This window comes from Pteropus vampyrus, unplaced genomic scaffold (genome assembly GCF_000151845.1).
Source record: "Pteropus vampyrus isolate Shadow unplaced genomic scaffold, Pvam_2.0 Scaffold32, whole genome shotgun sequence".
Taxonomy (NCBI): Eukaryota; Metazoa; Chordata; class Mammalia; order Chiroptera; family Pteropodidae; genus Pteropus; species Pteropus vampyrus.
The window spans coordinates 725,777-745,707 of record NW_011888813.1 but is presented as its reverse complement, the minus strand read 5'-3'; the positions used below and the strand labels follow the sequence as shown (position 1 = coordinate 745,707).

Genomic DNA, 19,931 nt, shown 5'->3' with positions numbered 1-19,931 from the left:
TTTTGTTTCTGAGTAGTATTCATTGCATTAGTATTCCACAGTTAATTCATCTGTTGAAGGACATTCAAGTTGTTTCTAGTTTTTGGCTGTTATAAATAAAGCTGCCATGAACATTTGTGTACAAATATTAGTGTGAACGAATACTTTTATTTTTCTTGGGTGAACACCTGGGAGTGGAATAGATGGGTCATATGGTAGGTATATTTGATTTTTAAAGAAATTTCTAATGTATTTTTTCAAATCAACTTTCAAAAAAGGTAGTTCGGGTGGAAACTTTCACCAGGATTGTGTAAGAACACCCATCTCTCTACATTCTTGTCAATTCTAGGCATCTTTTTTTTTAAAATCACTATTTTACTATGCTTTTAAAATTTTTCTCATTTTAATACATCTTTCACTGATCACTAGAATAGTTGAGTATTTTTTATAGGTTTATTTCTATTTCTATTTTTTTGAGTTCTTTTTGTCCAATTTTTTCTGCTGGAGTGCCTATATTTTTCTTACTGATTTGCAAATGTTCTTTCTTTATTAAGGAAGCTTTAAAAAAACCTTACCAACTCTAGGCAAATTTAAAAAATCTCATCAATAGGATTAGTATAAATGATATTTCAATAAAGTATATATATTATTTGGGGAGCAATATATTTATTAATAATAAAGTTACATTTTTGAATACCACTGCATGTTGCTTGTGTAAAGAAGCAAGAATTCAAAATGCTCGGCATCTATGTACTTCTGAGAAGCACATATGAAAAGAAGGATGGATGTGCATGTTTTCCAAACTTCCTACCTGGAAGTACCCGAGTACCCAGATAATCTCAACATCAAACTTATTGTGTACTCTTGATGGTTAAGATAAGAAGTGACCTCTCCAATGTCTAATATTCTCTTTTTCAATAATATAACATACTACCGTATTTACATTTTCACTTTTGAAAATATATGTTACAATAAGTGCAACCAAGTGATTTGCTGCCAAGGGGTGTTTTTATGCAACTACCTGCTTTATCACATTTCTCTTCACCTTTATAAATATCTTAACATTAAATTGTTAAGACAGAAACTAAGTATATTTTCCCAAACTCCTCCCAATATCTGCCCTATACTCTTCCACTCTCAGTTTTTCCTACCAACTCAAGCCAGTTAGCTGTGTAACTTTGGCCTCATAACATAAATTTTTGATACCTCGGTTTCCTCGTCTATAATATAGAAATTACACTAGTCTCTGCCTCATAAAGTCCTTGTGAGGATTCCCTTAGATAATGCATATAAAGTACTTTGCACATGATAAGGCTTCAGTAAATTGGAGCAGAAGGCTTCTTTCAGATTATTTTCTTCCTCAAAAAAAAAATCTGAAAAATTCTAGCATTTGGTCTGAAAGTAAGATAAGGATGAACTATCATCTCAAGCACTACTGTGGTGGCACCAGCTGCTTTAGCAGTGAGGGTAGGGCATTGTTGTGTGGATTTTAGAAGGCACGAAGAAATCTCTTCTGATTTATGTGGCACCGAGACTTGAGATAATATAATTGTCATCTTCTTCTGCCCACAGGTGAGGTTCAGGTCAAACTCCTTCGTACTGTGATCTTTCTATCTTCCTTTATTCTTCCCAGATGAGTTCCAGAAACTGGGAATCCAGTGCTTTTACCATAACTCTCGTCTGGTGAATTGGGCCAACGTGATATTCCTCTGCTGCCTGCCGTCTCAGCTGTCTAATATCTGCTCAGAAATTCAAACCAGCCTTGAAAAAGCCTGCATTGTGTACAGCTTTGTAGCTGCCGTCCCAATACCCAGGTATCTTGTTAGGGTGAGCACAGAATTGGCAGAACTGCTCCGTCTCCTCAGCTCTGGCTTCTGCCTCCCACTTCCACCCAGCTCCTACCTCTTGGAGCTGGCTGTTCCCAGGAGTAAGGTGGAAGCAGCTTCACCTGCAGAAGAACACAGCTGGCCCTTCTGATTGTGTCTTCCCCACTTGAAAACCACACTTGCTGGTGGGACATTTTTCTTTGATGTGCAAATGTTTAGAACTGCAATAGAGCATTGCATTCTACTGCTTGAAGCTGACTAGTGTTCCCCTTGTGCATCGGTGAGAAGGGAAACCACCAGTCAACAGCATGAAGAGTGATTGAGAACATGTGTCAAATATTATTTTTGTACCACTAGCATCTAGCCCAGTGCCCGACAAGTGATAACATTCAGCAAGTGTGTGTTAAGCAGATGGCTGAACAACAGTTCAAGCGATAAGTAGTGCCCTCAGCACTGACCTACACCCACGCCTGCCCCTGAGAAGTGCTGTGCAGGGGTCTGTTGGGGTTGGACGTGAACTCAGTGGATCACGTGGTTTATTCCAGTCCTGACCCTGCACTCCCTGTCTTGGTGGCTTTCCTTTCAGGTTGAAACTCCTATTGAACCACACCAATATCTTGCGGCCTCAGTATCAGTGTTTCGAAGGTTTTGTCAACATCTGGGGGGCCAATAAAGAAATTGTAGCTGCTCTCCAAGATCCTGTGATTCTTCAGGCTACCTGCCCCTACGATCCTACTGGTAAAATGGCTTACCTTATTTTTGGCACTTTTGAAAATTACCTCTCGGCCTGTTGGTATCTTATTAAATTTCTCTGTGTGTGTTTTGGAGGGTGTGTGTGTGTGTATGTGTAAGATTGGGTGGGCGTGGGGGGAGTACAAGCTAGATACATTCTCAGCCATTTAGGTAGGTTTTTCATATTTTATTTTTATTTTTTAATTTTTCAGTTACAGTTGTCATACAATGTTATATTAGTTTCAGATGTACAGCATAGTGATTAGACATTTATATAACTTATGAAGTGATCACCCTGACAAGTTAGTACTCACGTGACACTATAAATAGTTATTATAATATTATCGACTATATTCCCTATGCTGTACTTTACTCAGCTATTTAGGTTTTGTGTGGCAAAAAGCAGTCCTTGTTAGGAAAAGCTGAAATAGGGATGAACTGGAGACGACCAGAGGGGAGAGCCTATTTAAACAGGAAGGTGGAAGTGTCTGGGACTAAATGGTTTTTCCTGCTCTAATCTTCTGGTTTTCCCTAGTCCCTTCTCCTTCTAGGCAAGAACCATTCTAGAGATTCCTTAGAGATGCTTTTGCCGTTAGCAATGCCCACACCAGCCATACCTGTCCTCCTGTGGCGGAGTTAATACATGATGTGTCTTAAGGGCACAAAAAGGGTTCTTGGCCTAGAAAGGAGGAGTGTTTGCTTACTTTGAGGTTCATATGACCAACCTGTCTGGGAAAAAAGTATAGGGTTTATCTCAGGTTCTGTGCAAACCTTTTTTGTTGTGCTAACTGTTATTTCCCTTGTCATTGGTGTGTAGGGGGAATAACCCTCAATATCAAGTGGCTAGAGGGAGTATTCTATGCAATGCTAAACATCTGCACGGCAACGAACATGCCCCACCCAAATGCGCTGCAGCTTCTGAATGAACTGTTCCTCTCTGTGCACTTCGAGGGCTGTGAGAAAGACAGAGAATCTTGCCCAAAATTTAAATTAAAAGATTTTGTCAGCAAAGTCTATGCCAATAACCTGTCTCAGGGAAGGTAAGGTACTACAGCTGGCCATTCTCACTTCTCTCACTTTTCCTTTCAGGTTATCTTTAAAAATTTATAAAAATACATTCTTGTAAAAAATCCAACTAGTGGAAGAGTGAAAGCCCTCATTTGTTCCCCGAATACCATTTCATAGACTTTACCTCTAATTGTTTTTATATTTTTGTCTTTTTATCTATACATTTACAAACGTATATTTATGCTGTTATATTATAACATGTATGCATGTCTATATCTAGATATACATTTTAGAAACATAGGAACTATATATACATAGGAACTATATATACGCATTTTCACTTTCTATGTCATGGATTCATTCTGTGTTAGTATAATCTTATCTATTTCATGTATGAGCAACTGCATAGGCATCCATTGGATACATTTATTTAATTAAATTTATTCATCAGTATTTCCTCTTGATGCTGAGGTAGTTTCCCCTGCACCAAATTTTACATAAAGGGCTGCATTGAACATTATTGTACTTACTTTGCATACTTATACCAGTATTTCTGTTGGATGAATAGCTGGAATAATATTTCTGGGTCAGAGATTATATGTATTTTATGTTTGACAGGTATCCCCAAATTGCTTATTGAGAACATGGGGCTTATTTTCATTTCTAACAGTGTATGAGAGTGCCATTGCTCTATAGCTTCAAAGCTATAAGAGCAATCATTTTAATCTCTGATAATCTAATAGGGGAAATTTCTGCCCTTGTCACCAGTGCCCTTCCTTGTCCCTAAATTCACCAGCCACTTTCAGATCCCTTTTTTCCTTGACTATTAAACATGCCATCCTTCTTGAAGCGGTCTCTTATCTTGGCTTTCATCATACCCTCACATTCTCATTCCCCCCCGTCTCTCTGGTTCCTCATTTGTCAGTTCCTCCTCTACCCTACTCTTAAGTCTAGGAGTTTTCAGAGCTCTGTCTTAGGCCTTCTTTCCTTTTCATTTTACTTTGTTCCTGGGTGATCTTTTTCACTTTGCCATCTTTACACTGACAGCACTGACTCTGTACTGCTAGCCTTGATGTCAATTCTGTGTTCGTATTCACCATCTCCACTTATTCTCGTGTCCAAAAGCATACCTGTTCTCATACCTGCTCTTCCAGTGTTTCTTATCTACTTACAAGCTTTTTCACCAGGTTGTTCAAGCTAGAACCCTGGAAGGAGTCCTTGATTCTTCCTTCTCTCTGTATTCTGAGTGATCGCCAATAGCCTGTGACACACTTTCACTTTGGGGATTTCCCTTCTCCATTACCCTGGGATCCCCTTCACCTCTCTTATGTTGGATCTCTTTCTGGATCCCTCTTCCTCACCCCTTCACTGTAGTGGATCATGTCCTCTTCCGGTAGCTTCCTTAGAAAATGACACATAGGAAGTAATTTTTAGAGAATATGTCTGAAAATGTTTTTATTCTAACCTAATATTTTATTGAGAACATAGCCAGGCATAGAATTCTAGGTTAAAAATAATTATTCCTCAGAATTTTGAAGGCATTGCTCCACTGTCTTTTCTGCCTTTAGAACTTCTGTTGAGACGTACAGTGCCATTCTTTTTAAATTCACCCTTTGTTGAATGTTTTTTTTTTTCTCTGGAAAATTATAGGATCTTTTGCCTTTTGTATCTTGAAATTTTATGATGTGTAATCATGTGAATCTGTTTTAATTCACTGTGTTGGGCACTTGGTGGGATTTTGTTTTCTTAAAAAGATACTATAAAATATATATACAGAAAAGATATATTCCATAAATTCATAAATATCATTTAATGAATTATGGTAAAGCAAATACCCAAGAAACTGCCACTCATAAAAGAAACAGAACATTCAGTGGTCCTTTTCAACCTGGATGTCAAGTTCTCCAATCACATCTTTGATAATTTCTCCCCTCCTGTTTTCTCTATTCTCTCTTTCTTAATATCTTATTAGTCAAATGTTGGACCTCCTGGATTAATCCTCTTATTTTCTCTCTCCTATTTTCAGTATCTTTGTCTTTTGCTCTGCTGAGAGATTTTCTCAATTGTAGTGTTTTTGCTATCATATCTTGAGCATTTTTTCATTTTTGGTAGATTCTGATTTTCAAAGATTTTTTTTTTTGTCTCCGAATAGTCCTTTTTTTATGTAACATCCTCTTGTCATTTCACTATGCAATACCATCTCTTATCCCTTTGAGAATATAAATGATAGCATTTTTTTTCTTCTCTGATGAGCCTGTTTCTCCCAAGTTGTTTTCCGATCATTTGTTTTGGTGTCTATCATTCATTTCAGAGGCTTTCTTCAAGTGTGTGGAGAACCTCAAGCACTCCTTGTTTGCTACGTGGTCTTTACTACAGAGTGATTAGGTCAGCTGTTTTCTTGGGAAACTCTGACTATTGGTATCTTTAAATCTTTGGGACCCAACTTGGGGAAAGCAAGCTGTGTTTGTGTGTAGGGAGAGAGGTAGTTTTATCATTCAGTTTATATTTGTTCACTGTATTTCCCCCTTTTTCAGCATATCCCTGCACTCAACGGTGCCCATTGTCCTCCTGTCCAGAGACCCTTTGTTTAACCCTCCCCAGAGAAACCTTTTCTTGGGGAGGAGGAGGGACTGTCTCCTGATTGCGCAGTGTTGGGTAGCGTCTTGGGAGGGTCCCTCTCCTTTTTTAGGTTTTTAACCCATCATCCTCTTTTAAGCTCCATCTTACCCCACTTCCAGATGTACTTGGTCCTATACTTCCTGAGTCTTTGGTGGGTTCTGTGATGTAGATGTACTGTGCTTTGGCTCAGTGTTAGTACTCATCCATATTCTTTACAGCTTCTAAACTCATTGCTCTTGTGTTCTCTCTCATTCTCATTTCTTTGCCTATTTTTTGTTTCGATTGTTTATTGTTTTGTAGGAGGTTTTCAGTAAGAAATTTTTTTGCGTATTGGAAATGTTTTTCATATTATTTCTCTTCCTTTTTGGTATCTTGCTGTTCAGATTCTAATTTTTGCAGTCAAAACTGTCAAATAACTTCTTTATAACTTCAGGGTTTCAAGTCATAAAGACCTTCTTCATCCCAAAATATTCTACATTTTCTTTTAGGATTTTCTTTTTAAAATATTTAAATCTTTAATCAATTTAGGATTTTTAATATCTTTTATTTATTCATTTTTGAAAGCCAATTGTCATGACATTATTTAGAGAACAGCCAATCCTTTTCCTACCAATCTGAACTGATTTTTATCATTTGCTAAACTGCAAGATATTCATGGACATATTAATTTCTACTTCTTTCCCCACAGAGTTGAAGCGAATATCTTTTTTTAAAAAGAAGATATCTTAAAAGAAATGAGATCTCTTCCATTTTTAATGTCCATGATCCTCTTATGTATTCTCTTCCTAAATTCAAGGAAAATATACTGAAAAGGATGTCAATGTCATTATTATAATCATTCTCTAATTATGAATTCCTCCCCAAAAGCACTTAGAGAAATGTACATAAATGTGAAAACTCGTAGTACAATTAAATTCACATATTGAATAGTTTCAGCTGAATTTTTAATTTCACTATGAATTTTAATTAGTTTGACATAGAAAGTGAAGAAACTTATTTCCAAGTAGAGAAAAACTTTCTTTAGAGGAAATATTTACAGCCAAATTGGATGTATTGAACAGACAAAAAAGTAACAGTGTTTTTTGTTGTTGTTGTTTTTCCCACCCCAGGCCTTTCCCCTGGTTTGATCTGACTGCTGTTCAACTCAGGGAAACTCCTTTTAGCCAGCATCTCTTAACCAGTACTGTGCTCCGGGACCACCTTACCCATCTATACTGTGACTTATTTGGCATCTCCCTAACCAAAGAACAACAGCCAGTGGTTTCCACGGGTTCTCCCACCCAATAAGACAGTGACCTCAGGAATCAGGATTTTTTTCCTCCCTCTACAATAGTTGTGACCTTGTTATCACAATTGACAGTGAGAAACATGTGACTGTATGGTGTTTGCCATAGGTTAGGCACTAAGGAATTAGAACATTGTACTGATAGCTCTTTAAAAGGTAGAATAAAACAAGAGGTCCTTTACATTGGTATATTTTTGTGCATCTGGCTTTTAGAAGTAACCAAATGAAATTACATAACTTGACAAATTTAAGTAAGCTGCTTCCCCAGGAAAGCCTTTTTAATACAAATTATCTCTCTTCTAAAAGCTAAATTCAAGAAGTTATAATGTCATTATTAGAGTTACATATTGCAGCTTCTTTTCCTGTAGCAGTATGTAGCTGACAAATGATAGCTTTATTTTCCTATTATTTTAGCAGTATGTAGCTGACAAATGATAGCTTTATTTTCCTATTATTTCTTTATTATTTTAGGAGTAAAATGTGTGGTAAACAATTTAATTATGACTCATTTCATGCATACTTTAGCTATATATGTTTTCTGGTACTATCTTATTTAAAGTTGTTTCCATTTAAAGCATTTAACCCCCCGCCAAAAAAAAAAAAAAAAAAAAACAACTAAAAAAAGGTAAAGCATTTTAAACCATAAAAACATTAATAGCTGATATTTATATTAAATGGTTAAAAGTAATTTATAAAATATAGATCTTATTCCTATAGTGCAAATTTGTTTTCCTTGTTTTGCAAATAATTTTATGTCAATTATATAGAGAACAGCAGTGACCATGAAGTTGGGAAAGGGTGACTGATTATACTCTATCATTAAAGAGAACCATTGTATGTTAAATGTTAAAGTGCTTTTAACAAAAACATTCACTATGTAAGTGAATGACCATGATCTTGAGTGAATAAAAAATTACATTTTTCTTTCTTGCATATTTGTGAGCCAGGCAAACTCAATAGTATTGAATGGTTTGAGATAAAATTTTAATAGTCCAACTTGGGAAAAAAAATTAGATTCATCATCAAATATTAACACTCAGAACGATTGCTAATTTGAGGCACTGTCCCTTCTCTCAGTATAAAAAGAAAGAAATGTATTCCTTTGACTATTCATTCAGGTGTAGGGAACTGGACAGGGTACATCACTGTTCTTCTGGATTATGCCTTATAGTAGTTTTTAGGATTAAGAAGTCAGACTGGGAAGAAAAAGAATTTAAATCTGTAAAACTAGAGAGGAACTGGAGTTATTCAAGCAACGAGACGTATTTTGTAATTTCTTTTGAGCAGTTCAGTCATGGGTGGACCCTGGCCTGAATTTCATTTTATAAATGTCTGGAAGATACCAAATAAAAGAGCCTTGTAACAAACCCCAGACCGTACTCGATAGTCTGTACTTCATGGTACTTCTATAAGCCATGCTGTTTGTGAGGATAAATGCAAATCTAAAAAATTATTTAAAAAAAATTTTCTCTGATGCCAAAAGGGAAAGAGAACTTCCCTGTTTCTTTTCCTCAAAACATTTTCTTTAGAAAATTTGTAATTTAAATCCTTCTTCTCTGTTTTTGAGATGTATGTAAATCTTTTAAAAAGCAGAAAAACCTTCTGCCGGGTTTATATCCCAGGACTGTCTTTTGGAGGGACCGTGGAGTCATTTCTGAAACGTGAGCATCCAGGAGGATGGTACCTTGTCTCCCTGAATCTGTGGGAGTTTAGCTTAAGTGCCGGGGTCCAAGTATTAACTTCCTGTTTGTCATAGAGATATGAGAAGTTTTATTTTTCCTTTGGATATAGACAGCACATAAATAATGCACTGTGTCTGCCTGGCTATATAAAAGGGTGAGATTTCTTTGTCTTTGCAATCTCTTCAGTGGCTTGCCTGCAATGTGCATCACAGTCTGATTTAATACTGATTCAATAATAAAATTGTTTCTTTTTCTGCATTTGCGGAGAGGATTATCTGGGTTGGCAGGAGATTTTACTTTTAATTCTATTTTCCCAACATGTTCCTACTACCAGATGCACTACTAGAATTTATCAGGAATTTTTACAATTACCCAGAAAGAAGTATTGCTATCTTTGTTTTAACGAGGGGCTAAATTGAAACACAAATAAAGGGAAGGTGCTGTGAGTCAGTAACAGAACTAGGAATAGAGCCAGCAGTTCTAACTCTGATACTTAATGAAGAGGAGAAAAAAAACCCTAAAAGGCCACTCTTCTTCCCCCAAGTAATTTAGTTGGATTTTTCAAGCTAAGTGAAATGGCTTTTCCCTATGGCTCAGTGTAATATACTGCCTCATTGTCTTCAGGGGCAGTTTTTTGTGGATCATAATCCTGTAATCCTGCTACTTGCACAAATTCAGATAAGGTCAAGGAATCAGATTTTACCCCAGTATGAGCTTTTTGCTCTAAAAATAAGCCAATATTGTCTCTATAGGGAAGGCTGATGCTGCGACTAAATGATGGCTCTTCAATTCCCAGAAGCTCTCGCGTGTGCCGAGAAATTACCTGAAATACAAGGATAATTTTTTAATGGGACTAACCTGAAAATACAACTAAATCAAAGCAGTTTTACTTAGTTTCCTAGGCCTCTTGAATACTAACCCTTTAAGTTATTTCTATGGGAAAATAAAATAATGAAATAACACTTTGAAAATTTTACTAGCCTGGCCTTATCAAAACAAAGTTCTTAAAAGAAACATCACGTGATTTATCTTTTTAAAAAAGTCTCAAAAGATGTTTCTAGGCTCTTGCATCAGATGGCCACAAATGGATTCATTTCTTTCTTTTGTCTGAGTAATCTGACCAATCACATGAGCAGATATGTTCAGATTAGGAGCCATGATTATCTCTGGGAAGGTTAATAACTAACTTGCCTATAAGGGGCTCAGTTAATCTGCAACTGAGAAACAAATTACTACTCAAACAGTTATTCGTTTGATTCGTTTGACTAAAAATAAACATCAAACACTAAAAATCAGACAATAAAGTTCCAGTTGTTTTATTAATACCTATACTTGTATATTCTTTTAAAACATGTTTTGTCACAATTTTCAGTGTCTCTAAAACATAATTGTATTCATTGAGCACCATGCCACTTGATATCCTAGATTACAAAGTCATTATGTTTTCAAATTCTAATTTTAATCATAGGTCTGTTATTAACACTGCTATTTGAATTCATATTCTGCATCTAGATGAGTATATAGTCCATGAAATTACTGTTAGAACACAGCCTAAGGAGTATGTGGAATGGATTATTATTATTTTTTATTTTAAAACAATTGGCCATAGTTACAAGGCTATAAAATTCATGCCATAGAAAATTCTAAACCTGATGCAAAACTATCCATTAGCAATGCATTTTAGATAGGCAAGATATCTTTCTTTTTAAATCATACTTGAACTGGTTTTGTTTAGACTCTAGAGACAATTTGTGGCTGAAAGACAGAGTCTACATAATTGTCTTGCATTCCCAATGAGAATACTAATTGAGGTCTGCAGCAATTGAGGTTTCTAAGAGTTGAGGTACAAATTACTATAGGTGGCTCTAAAGAATTTTCATTTATAACTGATGCTGCTACATTGAGCACCCTGGTCAGCACCTCGCCTTTTGAATGTCCTTACCAGAAAAAGTTATTTCACAAATTCACTGAAGTTCACAGATGTAGCCTCCAGGAGGGACCTTGTAGTCACAGACACATTCACTAGTAACCAAAAGAACTCTGTGTCTACTGTAGGCCAACAGAGTCCAGTACTATTTAATATTTTAATGCAGAAATTCAAAGTGTTATAAAGTGATTGGCTACATGTGGAATCAGGAAATACAATCCAACCATTCCTCCTCTAAATCAGTGATTCTTAAGGTATGTCTGAGGTTCAGTGATGGACCACAATGGTTCCCTGATGGACTATGAATTGATGTAAAACTATGAGTTCTTTCATTAGCTCTGATGAATAACAAGCAATAGATTTTATTTTTGCTTAAGACTTAGAGCAAATTATTAGTAACTGACTTGAGTTAGTAAGAATTATTAAAAATAGGTATTCATGAAGATTAATATTAGAGTTTTCTAAGAATTCTTAATTCTACATTCTAAGATGGTGGCCCATACTCAATGCTTGGCATCACTGCAGAGCACCTACTTCACATGGTCTCAGACAGGTATTTGTAATGCCTATAGTTTTCAAGAAGATTCTAGAAAATTATATAATTATTGTATTTTGTGTTGATCATGGTTTTCAAAGGCTGCTATTTTTGCTTTTATTGGTAAACTACTGATGGTTTTGCTTCATCATTATCAATTTATTACGCATGTAAATAAAGTAACTAAAGACATAATTGTTGTGGTTCAAATACGAATCATCTATACCATCATTATTAAAATAGATGTATAGTTTCCTTAAAATATGCTTGTTGGTTCACATAACAACATGGATTAATTTTAAATGCATTTTACTGAGGGAAAAGCCACACTCAAAGGCTACATATTATTTGATTCCATATATGTGACATTCTGGAAAAGGCAAAACTATAGGGACAGGAATTGAGTTGGAGGATGGGCTGACTACAAAGAGGACACAGGGAAAATATTAGGGTGATAGAATTATTCTGTATAGTTCTGTGGTGGTAGATACATGACTCTGTGCATTTGTCAAAACTCACAGAACTGTACACTACAAATTACTGTATGCAATTTTTTTAAAAGGCAGGATTTTGTGGGAACCTATGATGGAATATAGGCTGTGACAAACAGAATCTAACTGGATTACAAAGTAAGACATAATCTCATATGGAAGAAAGAAGCTGACCCAAATAACTTTAATTATGAAAAACAGTGCTTTGTCTAGGTGGTGTAAGGCTAAAGACAAAAATAACTGTACATAAACATTGTACATTTTGGTAAATCCTTATGTTTCTCATAGGGATACATATTTATAGATAGGGAGAGCCAGATTTCTCACTGTTAGAGAACGAAGTTATAAAGAAGCAATGGCAGGGTAGGGAATTAGAAGGGTAAGAAGTCTAGAATGAACCCTGTGTTGCTGGACTAGAGTCAGAGATATCAGTACGAACTCATAGTGCCAAAGAGAACTAAAGGAAATAAGGGGACCATGACAAAAGGACACAGGAACCAATGTAAAAGAGCTCCTGAATGGAGGCGAAAGGACAATTAAGCATAAAGAATTCCTTAAGAAGAACTGCAATTAAACATGGAAAGAATGAGAGAAATAGAAAATCATCATTAGAACAACATAGTAATAACTGCTGCAGGCAAGATCCACTGATGAATGCTAAAATCAGTGGGCAAAACTTTAAGGAGAAACAGGATATCTTTATATCCTCAAAGTATCTCCTCCAGTATATTTATTACTGTGATAGTTTTACTCTATGTCCATAAAATCTTTGATAGTCCTTCCTCCAGGAGGTGGAGCTTAATTCCCTTCTCTTTGAGTGTGAGCTGGACTTAGCAACTCAATTCTAATGAAAAGACTATGAAAAGGGAAGCAAAGTAATTTTATAGTGAAGAAACCTGGCAGAGTTTCTTCCACCTTAACCAAGTAATCAAGGTTAATACCTCCAGTAATAATTTCTGTTGATGGCATGAGATAAGAAGGGCTCATCACCTCTGTGATAGTCTAACCCTGAAAGCATAACATCTTGGGAAACACAAGACAAAACTAAAATTGAGGGAAATCTACAAAATACCTTCAAAGTGTCAAGGGTATGAAAGACAAAGAAAGATCAAGAAGCTGTCACATATTGGAGGAGACCAAGGAAACATGACAGCCCAATGCAAGCTGGTACCCCTGATCGGATCCTGGAACAAAAAAAGGGCCTTCGTTGGAAAACTTGCGGTTCTTGGATTAAGTTTTTTGTTTTTTTTATTGTTGTTTTCTTGTTTTTGTTTTTTTGTTTTTCCCTTTTGGGCCTTGTTTCCTTAGGTTTTTACCTTTGGGGAAGGTTGGTTGAGGGTTCCCCGGGACTTTTTTTTCTTCCTTTGCCTTTTTTTTTTAAACTTAAAATTTTTTGAAATTTAAAGTTTAAAAAAAATTTCGTCTAGTGATAATTGCTGATGTTATGAATTTGTGCTATTTAAATAGTTTGCAACAAAGCAAGGGTAGTCAAATTGCTGAGATAGTATAAAGCTTATAAGGCAATACTTTGTAATATGCAATCATGCATACAAAAGAAATAAACAATTCATCTATGTTCTCCAAATATTTATCACAGAGTTCTTTTGTTCACTTGCAGAGAATAGTTAAAAATATTTTGAGAATTATATTCTAAGAGAGAAAAGTGAAGCAAGTGTAAGGCTATCCTGTCTAGCTTGTCCCTAGAATAAATAAGATTGACTTTCTCACCCCTTTTTCCAAGGCAATGCATCAGTACAAGTGAGAAGGACAGGATACTGGTTTCAAGAGCTCCCCTGGCCAGGTGAAAAGAATTAGTGTTTCTTTCCTCATGCACGCCTCACCAGTCTCATCTATATATTCAGCTCTTCACTATCATCTCAGTATGTTGTATGAAGGGCAAAGGGAAAGGTGTGTTATTTCTGCAGATGAAGCATGAGTAATAGCTAAATTAAGGAAGTTGAAGAGAATAGAAACTGACAATAAATTAACTGCAAGGCTTGTAAATGGGGTGCACAGTTCAAATGTGGTTCAGTTTCTTAGCAGCATATCCAGAATTCTGTTCTTTCTCCACTTCTCCTCCTCTCCCAAAGCCCACAAGTGATGGTATGGGAGAGAGAGCAATGAAAAAAGATAACTACATTGCTTAGGTATTGTTATGGGATAAATTGTGGATGTAGTAGGTGCTATAATTTCAATGGAGGGATTAAAAATGCACAATATATCAGTAAGGAAGGTAACTATGGCATACTTAAGTTCATATATGATCTCTAAAAAGTAACCTGTGTCATAGTGTATAATCGGCTTTTTTATATGTAGACTTAGGTGTCAAGCAAAGCTTATTTAACGTATCTTTGAATGTCTTGATCTTTACATTACTCTAGTGACCTCAGAGAGAAGCCACATTTGTCTGGTGACTTTGATAATAAGTATTCTGAAGTTTGCTTATTCAAACTTCTTGGGATGTAAGTATAGACCACTGGGTTCATCATTTAGTCTTGAGGATTTCAGAAGATTTTAAAGGCTTGTTTCTTGCAAGACCAGAAAAAGCATAAATACAATTTTTATTATTGCATGCTGGTAGTGTACTTTTGGAATTAGAATGTCAAGGAAGCAAAATGAATTGACAGACTCTTAAAAATGCTTTCCAATGATAAAAAGCTGTAACATTAGGAATACTTAAATGTTTCAAGAATTTTGATTACAAGTTACTCTTTTGCTAATTCTGTTCCTTATTTTTATTTAGAAAATTCAGTACACTATAAACATAAATAGAAATTAGAACTCATAAACACAGTTGTATCATCTTTGAACATAAAAGAATAAGATGTGTATTTGGTAGCACTTGGTAGCTACGTGAAGGCATGGTTCAAAATAGCAATTTGTAATAAGTAGTCCTTTTCTACATTATGTATATGGAGGTTCAGGGTTACAAAATTGCTTATTTAGAGAGGCAATGTAGGATAGTAGTTTAAATAGAGCACGTATTGGAAAGTCACACAAAATGGATTTGATTCCTGACTCTTAATGTTATTATCTGGATAATCTTGTATAAGTTGCTTCACCTTTCTAGGCCTCAGTTTTCTCTTCTGTAAAAAGAGGATTAAGTGAAATAATATATGGATGGTGCCCAGCACATAGTAAGCACTCAGAGAGGATAGCTATTAGTAGAGTTCAAGAGTTTAAATGTTCACTTTGAACTAAGCGTTTAATAATTTACAGGATTTCTTTATATCTTCTTGCCAGGAAAGGGGCTTAGGTATTAATGAGTATATTTTCTTATTTTCTAAATCATATGACTTATAGAATTATGTGGTTATAATGCCTGATCAAGAGTCACCTCGGGAAAAAATTCCAGGGTTTACCTTAGCCGTAATGAATCAAAATCTCTGGAGTATGGAGACTAGGAATCTTTTAAAAAAAATTTCGCTTGATTCTGAAGACTATCAAGTTTTGAGAACCACTGAGGCAGAACCATTTATGGGCAAGAGTATCCTGAATGAAACCATTGGTGTGTTGGGGTGGGAGGTATTAAAGAAAACTATATAAATGAGATTAGGTATGTGAAACAAGAGGTCCAGAGAGGTTAATGTAATGTGTTTTCAAGTTATCGAGCAAAGCAGGCAAAACACAGATGGGATTATATAAGTGCCAAATGGGTGTTAGAGACATAAAATGTATGAGAGCATGGGAGGAGGGGTTTATTGTGGCCTGAGAAAGTCAGGAAAAACTTCATGGGGTGATGAGAATTGAGCTGGGTCCTAAGGATGATTAAGATTCATATTAGTTATACAGGAGGAGATGGAACTGGACAAAGCCACAAAAGACAGGTTTGGAACAGTGTGGGTTAGACCTGTGAGGCTAGAGAAGAAGATTCATGTAGAAGAGTGGGAGGAGAGAATGGTGGATGGAGAAAACTTGTGGAGGGCCTTGAATCCTAAGCTAAGGAGCTGAGACTATCTTGTAAGCAGAGGGGATCCAAAGGTTTCTGAGTAGTATATAAAGGGTTGGAAGGTGAGGGTTTAAAAGCAGTGCCCTTGAATCCAAAAGGCCTACCTTTCTACACAGGCTACTGGCATGTTCTAGGTACAAAATGATAAAGGTCTGAACAAGTGGGAATGGAGAAAACCAGATGCTCTAGGAGGAAACAACAGTTCTTGGAATCTTTGTGGGGATCAAAGGAGAGAGAGAGGAAGGAACCACTGTGAGCCTGGGGGACTGTGAGTATTACACCACTGACGGAAATAGGAGGCTGGGGGTTTGGAGGAAGAAAAGGAGGTTGATTTGAAGACAGATGGTAGCACTGATACAATGCTCTATGGGGAAACTTTATATACAACTCACCTTCATGTCCTCAAAATCTGTTATCCCCATCTGAGGGAGGTTTGAGCAGTTTACATGGATGAGTTTTGGGCCACTGATGAAGTTTGTGGTAAAACACTCCTGTCAGTACAATGAGAACAACACTCAAAAGATGTATGGCAAATGGAAGGAAGGAAGAAAGGGAGGAAGGAAAGAGGAAGGGAGGAAAGAAGAAGGTGAGAAGCAGGAGAGAGAAGGAAAGAAGAGAACGAAGAAGGAGGGAAGGAGGGAAGGAGGGAATAAATCACGTTTGTCTCCAGTTCTACACGGAGCAAAAATTTAAATTTAAGTTAAATTTAAATTTAAGCCATAATCCCAATAATCTCATATATTTTCCTCTAAGATCCTGCTAAAATTTTATACTGCTCCTTAAATTTTTTTGCCATGATACAATCATGTGCTTTCAGGCCTCAATTACGTTTTTAAGTATGGGGTTGCAAAGATTTCAGATCTTGTGTTGTTTTGTGGTAGCCTAAGGACATAGTTGGCATCAATGAAGTAAGAAGATTCACTCTATCTTTTTAATAAAATTAGTTTTGGTTAATAGGATATTCAAATTAGTACTGTTAGGTACTGATGATACATATGACATATTTAGGACACCTAAGATTGATATTACAAGTTAAAGTTAAGGGAGTTAACAGTTTGACAAAGTACCAAAAGGTTTTCCTTGGATGAAATCTATTTTTAAAAATGTTTTCTATGAAGAGGCCTATATAAATTTCTTAGCCTTTATTCAAAGATTTCAGAGAAGTATTATGACTGCAATGAATAGGAAAAAACAAATGTGACTCTCCCTTCCTCTCCCAAAATACAAATATACGTCAGTGGAAAAACCAAAATTAAAATCCAAGTTACCTGTACCATAGTCCAGGACTTTTCTATACTCCTTCTAGTAAGGAAGAGGCAAGAGCTAAGGTAAGGGTAGAGGAATAAGAGGTAGAAGGATGAGAGTATGATTTCAAAAAATGTTATCTTTGAATACCTTGTATTGAGGGAAGCCTAGCTTGCTAATCCACTCTGCAACTTTCTCTGGGCTCCATTTAAGATACTCAAATTGTAGCTCCATCCTTTCTGTTGGCTGGGCTTCTTTATCTTTATGTACCAGTTTCTTCTGTTCTAGGGACAAATCTACAACTTCCTTTTCACTAAAAGAGTCTCTCAAATCCCTCTGAGACTCTGAGGGATATATGTCATTACTGGTATCAGGAAGCTCATACAGTTTTACGGATTCTGAAAACTCATAATCTGTACTTATTGAGTCTATTTCACTTATTGTGAGAGACCCAAAAATAGAATCTTTTGAAAACTTTTTAGTTTCTTCTATCAACTTTCTTGATTGATAGTTGGAAAGTTCTAGCTTGTTCTTGTCTACAAAATGCTTAAATCTGCTTGGTTCTGGCCTATCTTCCTTGGCAAATTCTTTATGTGTCTCTCTTTTAAGTAGTAGTTTGGCTTTATCTGGTAACTTTAGCTCTTTCTCCTTAGTCGGCTCTATGTGTGTCTTCTTTTGAACCTCTGGTTTGGTCTTCTGTTGTGGGACTTGATGTATTTCCTCAGTTGATTCATTTCGTGTCTTTGGTTCTTTCTTTGGAAACTCTGGTGTAGTCTGTTCTGGAGGCTCTAGACCTTTTTCTTCAGTTGACTCTCTTGGTATGCCCTCTGATTTGGACTTCTGTGGTGGCGACAGTCTTGTCTCAACTGATCTTCTCTGCTTATCTTTTTGAACTGCTGGTTTAGTGTCCTCTGGTGGCTCTAGAACTTTCTCCACAGTTGACTTTCTTCGTGTCTCCTCTTGAATTTCTGGTTTGGTCTTTCCTGATGGCTCTAGACCTGTTTCATCAAATGGTTTTCTTGATTTTTCCTCAGGAAACACTGATTTGATCTCTTCTAATGGCTCTGGGACTTTCTCTTCAGTTGACTTTCTTTGTGTCTCATCAGTAGACTTACTTGGTTTCTGGTCTGGAAAGGTTGGTATAGTCTGCTCAGATGGCTCCATCCCTTCTTCCTCAGTTAAGTTTCTTCCTGTCTCCTCTGAAACCTCTGGTTTAGTCTCTTCTGGAGGCTCTAGACCGGCATCCTCTGGAACCTCTGGTTTAGTCTCTTCTGGAGGCTCTAGACCGGCATCCTCTGAAACCTCTGGTTTAGTCTCTTCTGGAGGCTCTAGACCGGCATCCTCTGGAACCTCTGGTTTAGTCTCTTCTGGAGGCTCTAGACCTGCCTCCTCTGGAATCTCTGGTTTAGTCTCTTCTGCAGGTCCGAGACCTGCCTCCTCTGGAACCTCTGGTTTAGTCTCTTCTGGAGGCCCGAGACCTGCCTCCTCTGGAACCTCTGGTTTAGTCTCTTCTGGAGGCTCGAGACCTGCCTCCTCTGGACCCTCTGGTTTAGTCTCTTCTGGAGGCCTGAGACCTGCCTCCTCTGGAATCTCTGGTTTAGTCTCTTCTGGAGGCCCGCGACCTGCCTCCTCTGGACCCTCTGGTTTAGTCTCTTCTGAAGGTTCTAGACCTGCCTCCTCTGGAACCTCTGGTTTAGTCTCTTCTGGAGGCTCCAGATCTGCCTCGGTAGACTTTCTTGGTTTCTCCTCTGTAAACTCCAGTATGGTCTGCTCAGATGGCTCTGTCCTTTTCTCCTCAGGTGACTTTCTTTGAGTTCCCTCTGGAAACTCTGATGTTGTCATCTTTGGTGGCCGTAGATCTGCCTCTTCAATTGACTTTTTTGGTTTCTCAATTGGAAATTCAGGTTTGGTCTCCTCTGGAGGTTCTAGACTTGTCTCTTCCTTTTGCTCTCCAAGTGATTCCTCTAGGCTCTCCGGCTGGTTCTCCTCTAGTAACTCTAATCTTGTCTCACTGACTGTGGCTCTTGGAACCTCAGACTCGGTTTCTTTTGGTAGCTCTGGATCTGTTTCCTTAGCTGACTCTATGAGTACATCCTCTGTAACATCTGGTTCGGTCTCTTCTGGTGGCTCTAAGTCTGGCTCCTCCGGGTTTTCATCCAAGTCTTTGAAAAGCTCTCCTCCCATCTCTCTGGATGTCTCTGACTTTACCTCTTGGGGAATCCCTGGCTCAGTCTCGCTAGAAAGGTCTATCTCTGACTCCTTGGGAACCTCTTCTTGGGACTCCATACTTGGTGTTAGGGGTGGATGTACATACTTAGCCCTCTCTAGCGCCCCCTCTTCGAAGTCCTCTTTCTTCGTCTCTGGTTGTAGCTTTTGATCAGTCTTTACAAGCAGCTCCAGGCCTGCCTCTGACATTGTGTCTGATTTGGCACCTTCAAATATTTCAAGAGGTCCAGGCAGTTGTGGTCTCTCAGAACTCAGGTTTTCAGCTTCATCCGTGCCGGAATCGTAATCTTCTGGGACTTCAGCCATGACGCAGATTAGTTCACGCGCCCAAGCTTCCCAGCAACCCCAACTTCCGATAGCGTCTCTATGGATACCACGACTTCCGGCCGGGTCTTCTCCAGGTTTTATTTGTTCTTACTATCCCTTA

The 19,931-nt window shown here is 37.3% G+C and overlaps 2 protein-coding genes across 5 annotated transcripts in view; one reads left to right on the top strand and one right to left on the bottom strand.

Annotated features, from left to right (window-relative positions):
• The window catches only part of NOXRED1 (NADP dependent oxidoreductase domain containing 1), an 11,686-nt gene extending 3,828 nt beyond the window's left edge, over positions 1 to 7,858 (top strand). The window contains exons 2-5 of the mRNA XM_011357144.2: positions 1,613 to 1,793; positions 2,392 to 2,543; positions 3,355 to 3,577; positions 7,274 to 7,858. Of these exons, the coding sequence (XP_011355446.1) occupies positions 1,613 to 1,793; positions 2,392 to 2,543; positions 3,355 to 3,577; positions 7,274 to 7,451 (734 nt within the window). The 3' untranslated portion in view covers positions 7,452 to 7,858. The remainder of the gene's footprint in view (positions 1 to 1,612; positions 1,794 to 2,391; positions 2,544 to 3,354; positions 3,578 to 7,273) is intronic.
• An 830-nt stretch (positions 7,859 to 8,688) lies between these two features.
• SAMD15 (sterile alpha motif domain containing 15) lies at positions 8,689 to 19,908 on the bottom strand. Of its 4 annotated transcripts, none has more exons than XM_023528810.1 (4): positions 18,581 to 19,908; positions 17,429 to 18,484; positions 16,426 to 16,524; positions 8,689 to 9,954 (listed from the first exon to the last, which is right to left on the bottom strand). In XM_023528810.1, the coding sequence occupies exons 1-4, from the start codon at positions 19,808 to 19,810 to the stop codon at positions 9,718 to 9,720; spliced, it is 2,622 nt and encodes an 873-aa protein (XP_023384578.1). In that variant the 5' UTR covers positions 19,811 to 19,908; the 3' UTR covers positions 8,689 to 9,717. The 4 variants fall into 4 exon arrangements, with proteins under 4 accessions (XP_023384578.1, XP_011355381.1, XP_023384580.1 ...); XM_011357079.2 differs by having other exon boundaries at positions 18,629 to 19,908; XM_023528812.1 differs by having other exon boundaries at positions 17,429 to 18,523; positions 19,001 to 19,908.
• Positions 19,909 to 19,931: the final 23 nt, after the last annotated feature.

Bases quoted from the DNA above. Each gene is read 5' to 3' on its own strand.
- SAMD15 (XM_023528810.1), bottom strand. From the start codon at position 19,810: ATGGCTGAAGTCCCAGAAGATTACGATTCCGGCACGGATGAAGCTGAA. The intron at 16,525-17,428 runs GTATTCAAAGAT...TTGTACTGACAG, and splicing joins TAGGCTTCCCTCAATACAAG to GAGTGTTTTACCACAAACTT. The intron at 9,955-16,425 runs GTGAGTTGTATA...CTTGTATTTCAG, and splicing joins CAGATTTTGAGGACATGAAG to GTAATTTCTCGGCACACGCG.